Genomic DNA, 11,021 nt, shown 5'->3' with positions numbered 1-11,021 from the left:
CGACTGTATGGGTGTTTCAAGATGAGCCAAATCCAACAAAAGTTGTTCGCGCACGAAGCACTTCCAAGCAAATGGTCGCCTGTTTTTTCGGAAAAACTGGACTTGTCGCAACCGTACCACTAGAACAACGCAAAACAGGAAATTCTGAGTGGTACACAACCATTTGTTTGCCAGTTGTCTTCCAAGAAATTAGGAAAACCAATCGCCAAAGACGGATCACTCTTCACCAGGACAATGCGAGCTCTCACACATCGGCTCAAACAACTGCATTTTTGAGCACCCAAAACATCGAATTAATGGGTCATTCGCCGTATAGTCCTGACTTGGCAAACAATGACTTCTTTTTATTCCCGTACGTAAAAAACAAACTGAGAGGTCAACGTTTTTCGACACCTGAAGAAGCGTTTGCGGCATTCAGAAAGCATGTTTTGGAGGTACCTCATTCAGAGTGGCAAAAATGCTTCGACAATTGGTTCCAACGCATGCAAAAGTGTATAGATCTTCATGGAGAATATTTTGAAAAACAATAAAGTGATTTTCGATGATTAAAATTTGTTTTTGTTCTCTAATCCCGACATATAAAAGGCACCCCTCGTGTACGATAAAATACCAATAAAAAAGAGTAATACAACCAAAACTACAATTGGTTTAGTGTGTGATTTTATTTTAGACCGAAACTGCATACTTTGTGAATGTTTTAGATGCGAACGAATAAATCTAGGTAAGAACAAATAATAATGACTAGAAATATGCTCTTTACTGTGTGCATTGTTTAATCTCTAAGGTAACTATTACATGTCAATCTTAATTAGCTTGGCGTTCATAGTTATTTATATGAATCTCTTCATAACTGCGATGTAGGAACCAGCAGTGCTTATGGTCTAAGAGAAAGTAGATAGAAAAAAACAAGTTTGTCATTTATAAAAAAATATTATTAATTAAAACTCTTACCGCTCGCAAAGCAGGCAGCGATGGTATGAAGAATGGCACTTTAATCGTCTTAGCCTTTTGTGCGCGAGTTAACATTATCAGGATCATGCGACGCGTGCGCACATCGCACTTATACCAATCGATATCATAAAGAACGTCAGCAATCTCCAGGCTCTGTAAAATACAAGCAACCATTAAAATTATGATTATTTCTTTCTTTCATTAACGGGCGCCTACACTTTCGCTGACAGCAGTTCCGCCGACGCAGTATAAAGTGAACTGTAATAATGAGGCAATGCAATAGAAAATGTACGTCAATATGCCAATGGAAGCAGAGCTCTAAAAACCGGGTTTGGTATTTAAATTTATTAGATGAAAAGAACAAAGTAATTAAGGAGTTTTAAAAATATAATATTATGTATTTATATAAAAAATGGTAAAAGAGTTGGCAATGGTAATAATAGTGAGAATGGTAACGGTAATGGTAATGGTAATGGAAATGTAATACCGCAGATAATGGCAATTTCAGTAGTGGGGGTATAAGTAATAGTATGAGTAATGCTAAAAGTAGGGGTAATGATAATGTCAATGGCATTACTGAGGATAATGATAATGATAAGTGTATATTCTAATGGTAATTTTAATAACAGTAGTAGTTATTTATTTTATTTAATTTATAGTAGGGATAGTTGTAATTATAATAGTACTGGTAATGGTAATTATAGTGGCAAATATTATCGTAATAATAACAATTATAATATTGGTAATGACCAGGGAACGGATTTTTGGACCTAAAAACCTCTTGTAAAGGCAAAATAAAGTAGTGAAAAAGGCAGAAAAAGACCCTAAAGAACAAAGAAAAAGGCACTAAAAACATAAAAAAAGGCAATAAAAAGTAAAAAAAAAGCATTAGAAATAAGCAAAAAAAATTAATTTATTTTGATTGAGAAAAAAGGCACTTATCTTAGAATTTATAACTCAAATGAAAAAAGGAACTAGTTTCATTGCACGAAATTTTTGTACTTTTTTATGACTTGGATCTGAATGGAGTTTTTTAAGTCAAACGCCTTACTGTTTATAGCTGTGGTAGCATTGTACTACAAGATGCATATCTTAAAATTTTCGGGCAACATTTTCATGCGATTATCGCGAAGAAAGGTCTTGAATGTACTAAAAGTTCGTTCGACTTGAGCTGATACAAGTGGTGCCCAGTTTAAATATGGAACGTTGGAAGCTTGCAAATTTGTAGGGATTGAGATGTTGTCCAAACCTACGTTGGCTGTAAAAACGGCTTGAAATTTTTCCAATACAAGTTTGGAAGCGGGTCCCCGCACTTCTGTAAGCCGCTTCTGAATATTATCTAGAATATTCAATACCTCGCCAACTGGGGCTCCTAAAAAATTAATGTATGTATGTAAATAATTTTTATTTTTTTTCTTAAACAACTTCTAAACAACCTGTTTTCTGAAGAACTTCAAAAACCTTTTCTTCCAAAATAAATCCAAAACAATGTTTTATATATATTAAATTAGGCAAAATAGAGTCTTTGTTTAACAATTGTTTGGAGAAACTGACACATGCAGCGTCGTCTGTTATGTGGTCAACTATTCTTTTTATAGACTCAAAGTTGTCGGCGTAATACACGGCTACAATTAACCACGTACCCCATCGAGTTATCACCTCCATAACATAATACAATATTTAAAATCAACAACAATACAATATTTTTTAGATATACCGGCCGTGGGGGAAGAGATAAAGTTGGTTCAATTTCTTTGAAAACTTCCATTCTGGTTGGGCTTTTTAAAAAAACTTTCTTTAAGTTTGAAATCAAGGCGTCAACATCCGAGTATCTTGAGCGTATAGCTTCGCAGACTCGGTGTATACCATGCGCAATGCAAGTTATGTGAATCATATTGGGGTAGAGCAGTTTCAAAGGTGACGCACTCCTCTTCATGTAGGGCGCAGCATCCGTGACAAATACCAAAACCTTTTCGCGTTGAACTCCTTCTGGCCATAAAATATGCATAGAATCGTCAAAAGCTGTTCTTGGGTCTTGGTTTTTATTAATTGCATTCCTTTTACATGTTTTTCACTTTTGATGTACTGCTGAAGATAATACTTTTTATCGTGATTTACTTTTTTTGAACAAGTGCTACAGAACAAAATGGATCCATCTGTATAAAACATATCAGAACCAAACTCTTTAATTAGCTCATTAATTTTTAAACTTGTCGCTGTTTTAGATTTCGGCATTTTTCGTTTTAATATCATCGTGTGCTCAGTTTTTCCAATTACGAATTGTTTTGAATAAAAAAGCTGTTGAGTTAGCAGTTGAGCAAACGCCTGGAATTTAGCAATAAATTTGGTACGCAACAGGGTGATATGAGCGTTATAAAATTATTGCTGAAATAGTTGATATTGAATACGTTGCAGATGATTCAAGTAATTATAATGGTAATGCAAATGGCAGCAATAGTGGTAATTAAAATTGTAAATCTAGTATATCAATAGTAGTGTTATTGTGATGATGAACGTAATAGTAATGGTAATGGTAATGGTATTAGTAATGGTAATGGGTATTATGGTGGAAATGGTGATTTTGATAATAATGGGGATCGTAATAATAATAGTTATAACGTTGGTATTGATGGCGGTAATTGTAATGATGGATGTGGGTAATTCAAGTAATGGTAATGCTAATGTCAATGGCAGTGACGGTAATAACAGTAGTGTTGTGCTAATGATAAATTTATAGTAATGGTAATGATAACGATTGTAATTGTATTAGTGATTATAAGGGAAATGGTATTGGTGATGGCAATAGTAATGATAAAATTAATAATAAAGGGAATTGTGATAATGGTAATGGTAATTGTATTTGTAATGGTAATGCTAATTGCATGAAGAGTGGTAATAGTAATAATAATACTAATGGTAAGGATAATGGTAATGACGCCTATGTTGACAATAGCGGGGCAATATTAATAGTAGTGGCAATAATGGCAGGTTCTACATTTAATTTTTGAGATTAGTGTGATGTGACAAAGGGGTTGTTAATGCTGATGGAAAAGGTTTTGTTTTTTATTTTGTTTGTTATACAATTTTAAACACTGTCAATAGTTACATCCCCAAGATTTCAGCAACAAATCGTAACCGGGCGAGTTCTACCGCTCCTACAAATAAGCTTAGGTAGGCACAGAAAAAGCTACATTTAATCTGCACTATTTTAATCTCTTTCACAAATCGTAAATTAGAGTCATTTTTTCACATTTCTATGACATGTCCTCTAATATGGAGATGTTAGAAAAATTTAAACAAAGTTACACATTTTCACCACATAAAAATGGTCGATATTTGTTTTTTATATGGAAGAATATGCGCAATCAAACTTTTAGTCACCTGAAAGTTGCACTTTGATATGCTGAAATTAAATGAACTACACAACTGCATACCCAGAACTTTCTAAAAAGCATGACTAAAAATTGTGTTATTTTGTGGAAAACTTTCTGATTTTTTTTACATTATGTTGAAAGTTTGCAACTCTGTATTATGTGGCTTTTGTTGTAGAACGAACTATATTTTTATAAAAAAATATATATAAATAAACAAAAAACTTGTCAATAAGTGGTGTGCATTTTATTTTGACGCCGACTGCGTAATTTTTTTCTTAAACATCTATTATGATCAGGCTGAATTTAATTAAATATAAATTTAAATGTTCATGTATTCTTCATGCATCTCTTTTTGTGTCTAAATCTATCATCACCAGTTTTCACATCGATCAACTTCGACTCATTCTCGTCGCATGTGATGAATAACTTCTTCAAAATATATAAGTTACACCAGTTCTTTATAGAACGGCTATTCTATCGCTGTAGATAAAGTATCGCGAAGGACTTCAATTCACCAGAGAACATCGATGAACCTAAAGCTATGGCCAAATTCGGGCTATGAGATGACGTTTTTAGCCTTGGTCTGCGTTTGACTCAAGATCTATTAAAATCAGTAGCTTTGCTGACTTTAACTACTAGTCTATACATCCCTATAGCAAAGTAAAAAACAAACAATCCCAAACTTACTCTTGCCATCATCTCTCAAACTCACCATCGCAAAAATAATACCACAGCACAACATCTCTGCTGTTACAAGGAAATCTAACAGGATGATGACTGGAAATTCCGAAACAAAATCGCTGCACATATCGACTATTTCGTTGTGGCGTTCAACGAGTGCCTCCAAGCGCCGACGTATCCGTATATTCTGCACTTTTGATGAGTATTCCACTAGCATCAACGGTCACGTGCAGAAGGCAAAGCAACATGAAATGTAGGAAAGCAAAAGTCAAAAGTGTGAAATAAGGAAGAGCGAGCGAAGGGAAGAGAAAAGAAGGGAAGGGGAAAGAAGTTTTCAAAAATTTGTAAATTGAATCAATCACAATTTGATGTTGGCTTAGATGGGTGAGTGCAGTTAGTAAATTGCTGCCCTCTGTGGCAAGTTACGCTGGGCGGCAGTGTGTACGTGCGTAGCATGCACCATAAGTGCATACATGAGTATTTGTGCATAAGTACATATGTGTGGGTAATTGATTGAAGTGTACAGGAATATTCATGTATGTGCATGCAAGGGCCTCGAAGTGCGTATGTGTGTGTATGTGTTTATTGTAAGGCTGCTGCGACTGCTACTCACGTTCTCGCAATTCAGCGAATGCATCGCGTATATCATGTTTCAACATGCGAAATAGCGCACTCGTATACATACAAGAGCAAAGGAAAAATCCATCCGCTGCACTAAAGGAAAGCACTGTCATTGCGCCAGAGAGCGTCAGCATGAGGTAGGTGGCAGGGTAATAGGGAAAATTGACAAGCATTTCCGGCAAACTGAAATATTTTGAAAAAAGGTTAAATGCAAACAAAGCAAAGAAAAAGTGATTGAAAAAGTGCTTTGTAGTAAATTTATTGATTTTATTGTTGCAACGACAGCTGCTTGTCATAAGTTTTGACCTTTCATTTTAAAAATTATGCGAAACACATTGTGTATAGAGGAAACTGGGTAGAAAATACAAAAAAAAAGAAAAAATATAAATATGAAACATTTTATGTATACGAGGTGTGGCTATTGAGTAACCTGACTGACCACGCGACTCTTTTGCATTACATTGTTCCAAGTAGTGCTGGAAGTATTCTTCTGTTAGTGCTTCAGGTCGTGTGCTGTTTTCGCTTTGACAGTCTCAGCAACCGCAAATCTTGCCGGGATGCTGTACTGGGCTAGAAACCTCTTAACAAATAATGCGGAATGAGCCGAAGGTTACACCGAATATTTCCCAAAAAAAACAAAACAAAAAAACAATTAAAATTTCAATGTGAGCGGCAGCTGTGCCTTTTTATTTATCGCAGTGACGAGTACTGCACGAAAACTGTACGATGAACACTTGGAAGTACCTGGCGTTTTTCGCAATCGTACTTTTTCTATAGTAGCATCAGTCTGGGTATGACTTAATTAGGAGGTGCAGACATTTTTCCTGTTTTTGAAATCCAATCTTAGGTATTCATGCGCCGCCTTGCTTGACTTCGCAATAGTGCACCTTCTGCATCCAGCTCATGGGTAGCTTAGATGATATTCAACTTAAGCATCTTAAGAATTGACTGCCGCAGCCGAATGATTTGGTGCGTGACTACCATTCGGGAGTACGTAGGTTCGAATCTCCGTGCAGGAAACAACAAAATGATTGAAAAAAAGTTTGTTCTAGTAGTGGTCGCTATTCAGCAGGATACGGCAACCCTACGAGTGCATTTCTGCTATCAAAAATCTCTTCATAAAAAACCATTTGCCGTTCGGAGTCGGCTGAAACCTTTAGGTCCCTCCATTTGGGGAACAATATCAAGACGCACACACAAATAGAAGGAGGAGCTCGGTCAAGTACCTGACAAATCGTTTATGCGCCAATTATTTATTTATTTTTTACCTTAAAGATTGTTTCAGACTTGTGGACAGTAAATCGAATTAGTACTACAATATTTAAAAGTCCGCTGACCGATGAATAACAGGCCGATATGAACAATGTCTATAGTAGCAATAGAGATGGGGAAGAGGCAGAGTTCATTCAGCAGTTTATATGTCCAATGCGCGATATAAAAATATTTTTAATTAACCGGTTCTTTATGAAACTAACAGTCTCCCTAAAGAAGTAGTCAGAATTCGCCAAAATATCATAGTGATATAAAGAACATGTTGGAATATGGCTCAGGTAATAATTCACTTTCAAAACAAGGTAGACTACGAATGAACTATTCCTCGAAATAATCCATCTAACCTTAACAAACTCAACAAAGCCAAAGTACAGTGAGATCGTGAAGATCAACTTTGTTTTGTTCATCATCATCATATTTTGGCACTACAGCTCTTTCTGAGCTTTGGCCTACTACACGTGAAGCCTCCATATACCTGGATCGGTTGCACCTTTTTTCCATTCCTTATCACAAGTTGATTTCCTCCTCTAGTTCGTCGGCCCATCTTGTTCTCGGTCCATTTTGTTCTAATGCATGTTGTTCTCGGTCTTCCTCTTGCTCCATCCGCACGATATCTTTCTCTCAAGCTCTCCAAGGGACGCCTCATTGTACGTTGCCACCGTCATAGTTTCTGCGCCGTACAATAAGACATCATGCCCGAGAGACTCATAGTGTGTTAATTTTATTCGTCGAGAGCGAACTTTGCTACTCAATTGCCTACTCAATTGTCCCCAGTAGCATTTTTGGCAAGAGTGATTCGCCGTTGAATTTCTCCGAAGTCTCTTACTATATACATAAAAATTATAACTGTCAAACTGTTTGTGTGACGACAAGAGGTACTTCGTTTTGTCCTCGTTCACTACCAGACCCATTCGCTTTGCTTCTTAATTCAGTTTGGAAAAGGAGAACTAACAGCGCCGGAGTTTAGGCCGGAGGCAGGAGATGTACATCACATGCCGGTATCAGAATGGGTATTTGTGCCACCGACCTGAGGCCGCTGATGTCAATATCATCAGCATACGGTAGCAATTTTACGCTCTTATAATATATTGAGCCTGAGCAATAAAGTGCTGCAGCTCGCACAATCTTTTCCAGCATCAGGTTAAAGAAGTCACACGACAGTGAGTCACCTTATCTGAAACTAGTTTGATATCAAATGGCTCGAAGAGGTCTCTCTCAGTTCTAACACCGCTACCAGCATTTCTCAACGGTTGCATGCGCAACCGTATTACTTTTACAGGGATACCTAATTCAGGCTTCGCCGCATATAGTCAACTCATTTTCGTGCTGTCGATTCTCCTTTCATAGGTCTTTTCCAAGACTTAGCGTATTGTGAATACCTGGTGATTGTCGATTTTCCAATGCGGACGCATTGCAACTCTTTCCTACTATCTACCGTTCAAAGGTGTTGTGTGCTTTTTTTCATATAAAAAATGTGTAGGATTCATCAAATGGAGAGAATTCACAAGAGTGTCAGCAAAGAAATAATTGATAAAAATCAAGGCGATTTTTGTGCTACTTCAGGCCTATACCTTTTAGAAACTCTCACTTGCTTTACATTTCCGTAAAGTTTAGAATTTGCATTTATGCGATTTTTATAGAGGTCTGAGCTATGTTTTCATAAAAAATTTTTTAAAATTAAATAAGAAAAAAATAAATGGCCAAAACTTGCCAATAATTCCATGTGCCATGGGTATTGAATGCACTGCATACAGTATTATACACATAAAAACATACAGTTTCTGTTCGTTAAACTCAGCGCAAGCACTTTAAACTTACGTAACTTTGAAGGGCAGCAACAATTTCAATTCCTGTGACTGCCACTTGTAGTAGGCCATTTTCACCAGTGGCAAAATATTGAAAAACAAATTCGTTAAAGTACCAGATGCGAGCAACACAAAAGACAGCAACGATCCGTACGAGGCCAGTGGTTCCATGATGTGACGCTTTTCAAGGCTGATATCTGTGAGTAAAGCAAGAAAAGAAACCAAAATGTGTGAGAACAATAAAATTAAACATAAACAACAAATTTTGTGGGGTTATTCGGCCAAAACCGGAGAAATCCACATTTGCTGAATATTACTTTAGTAAGCTTCCGCTTTCCTAACTGCTGATTTTGTGCGTGTGTATGTACAAGCGTAACAGAATGTTGATGGCACTTACCCTGCAACAACAGCATGCGCATTCTAGAAATTGTACGATGCCAACGCTTGTGCCGCACAAACAACGTCATCATTTTCACTAGTGATATGAACTTGACAATGCCTGGAGTGAATGCCTCAAGCGCGCTAAAGAGATCGTCCAGATGAACAATGCCGTAAAAATTCTCACTGAAAGCACCTAAGGCGACCGCAAATGCATTCACACAGAAACGCAACACCGTTAGCCAAGTGCGCGGCTGAGTGGGCGATTGTGGCCAGCAACCGGCAATGTGGGCCGCAAAGCGAGGGATGCGGAAAAAACTACTTTCGATTGGCAACTGTGGGCCCCACACACGGCGCATATTGTGATTGGCGACCAAGTACAGTGAAACCAGCGGCTGAGGAATGCGCTGAAATGCGATGCAAAGCTGCGATTTTGGCGCTCGAAATATCGGTAACGAAATGTTACAAACCGCAACGCTGGCCTCTATTTTATGCTGGAAGCTGAAACGCTTGCTAGAGGAGTATGAATGTGTGTGCCTGTGTGCGGGTATGTATTTGTGTATGCGTAGGTGAGTATGTGCATTAGTAGTAATCTACTTTTGTGCGGTACATGCATTAGAAATGCCCTCAAGCACAAATTTCCAAGAATATTTTTATTGTGTTCGTGCTTGTCTAGCAATTAAAAGCTATGCACATTCAGCAATTTCATAACTTTTTCAGCCCATGTAATTAAATAGACGAGTTTCGTATTCAAAGCAATAATCTAAAATCATAACAGTTATCTAAAATTCATAGTTTTTATTTAGGGGCTAAACTTTTAATTACCTGGGTTAGACATCGAGTTCGAAGCTTTTGGTTTTTTCCACATAAAGAAAAAAGGCATACACATATACATACATGTATGTATGTATTTTACAAGAGCGTAGGGTGTTCAACAAATAAAAAGGGAGAAATATAAATATATCAAGAAATATATAAAAAATATAAAATAAAATAAAATGAATAAATCTAAAAAAAATTAAACTAAACAAAATGAAGGAAAACAAAATAATACCGAAAAACTTAAATTAAATTAAAATAATTAAATTAAATTGAAGCAAAATAAATTAAAATTAGTTTTATTCAAGTAAATTAAATAGAATGGAGTGAATTAAAACTACAAAAAAAATTAATGAAAACAAAAATGAAGTAAAAGAAATTAAATTTAGTTTTATTCAAGTAAATTAAGAAAAATTAATTAAAACTACCAAAAAATTTTATGAAAAAAAAGTAAAATAAAAAAATACAAATTAATAAAACAAAATAATATAAAAAAACTTTATATGAAAAGTAAAGTAAACAAAATTTGGATACTCTAATATAAAATTAATTAAAATTAAACCAAAAAAGTTAAATAAAAATATAAATGGTGTAAAATTAAAAAGTACCAAATATTATTTTAACTACTTTAATGGCCTCAAAAGTTACTGATCGCCATTCACTTGGGAATGGCCAGGACGATTCTTCTGCATATGGTTCAAGCAGCTCACAACGTCCGGGATTAGCCCACGTATCCTCTGGGTAGCTTCCGAACACCCGATCGGGAGTGAGCTAACGTCGCCTTCTCACACACATTCCAGGATAGCTGGCTGTGCGTTGGGTTTGGGACTCGCCACTTAAAAATCCCCCCAATGAAAAGTTTAAAAAAGCCTCGGATGAGACCTCCCTATACTGATGACGACCACTGCAAACGAAATAAGGATTACGATTTAAGGGTATGCACCTGGAATGTCCAGTCCCTCAATGGGGAAGGTGCCACTGCCCGGCTGGTTGATGTCCTCGTGAGAGTAAAGGCTGACATCACTGCCATTCAAGAGATGCGATGGACGGGACAAGGCAAGAAAAGCGTAGGACCTTGTGACGTCTACTACAGCTGCCATGTAAAGGAGCGCAAATTCGG

At 36.6% G+C, this 11,021-nt stretch overlaps 1 protein-coding gene across 1 annotated transcript; it reads right to left on the bottom strand.

Moving 5' to 3' along the window:
• Window positions 1-830: 830 nt before the first annotated feature.
• LOC128864906 (odorant receptor 22c) lies at window positions 831-9,441 on the bottom strand. The gene is made up of 7 exons (XM_054104667.1): window positions 9,102-9,441; window positions 8,718-8,901; window positions 5,620-5,810; window positions 5,038-5,216; window positions 1,168-1,269; window positions 952-1,104; window positions 831-881 (listed from the first exon to the last, which is right to left on the bottom strand). Exons 1-7 carry the CDS (start codon window positions 9,439-9,441, stop codon window positions 831-833), a joined length of 1,200 nt encoding a protein of 399 aa, XP_053960642.1.
• Between the last annotated feature and the right edge of the window lie 1,580 nt (window positions 9,442-11,021).

Source organism: Anastrepha ludens, chromosome 5, assembly GCF_028408465.1.
Source record: "Anastrepha ludens isolate Willacy chromosome 5, idAnaLude1.1, whole genome shotgun sequence".
Taxonomy (NCBI): domain Eukaryota; kingdom Metazoa; phylum Arthropoda; class Insecta; order Diptera; family Tephritidae; genus Anastrepha; species Anastrepha ludens.
Note: the sequence above shows the minus strand (reverse complement) of the source record. Positions and strands in the feature narration are given on the sequence as shown.

What these genes read in the sequence shown, in the direction of transcription:
- LOC128864906 (XM_054104667.1), bottom strand. Translation starts at nt 9,441, where the DNA reads ATGCGCCGTGTGTGGGGCCCACAGTTGCCAATCGAAAGTAGTTTTTTC. An exon ending in ATTCGCTGAATTGCGAGAAC is followed by an intron (nt 5,217 to 5,619) that starts GTGAGTAGCAGT and finishes CGTTGATGCTAG; the next exon opens with TGGAATACTCATCAAAAGTG. An exon ending in GTGGTATTATTTTTGCGATG is followed by an intron (nt 1,270 to 5,037) that starts GTGAGTTTGAGA and finishes CCCGGTTTTTAG; the next exon opens with AGCTCTGCTTCCATTGGCAT.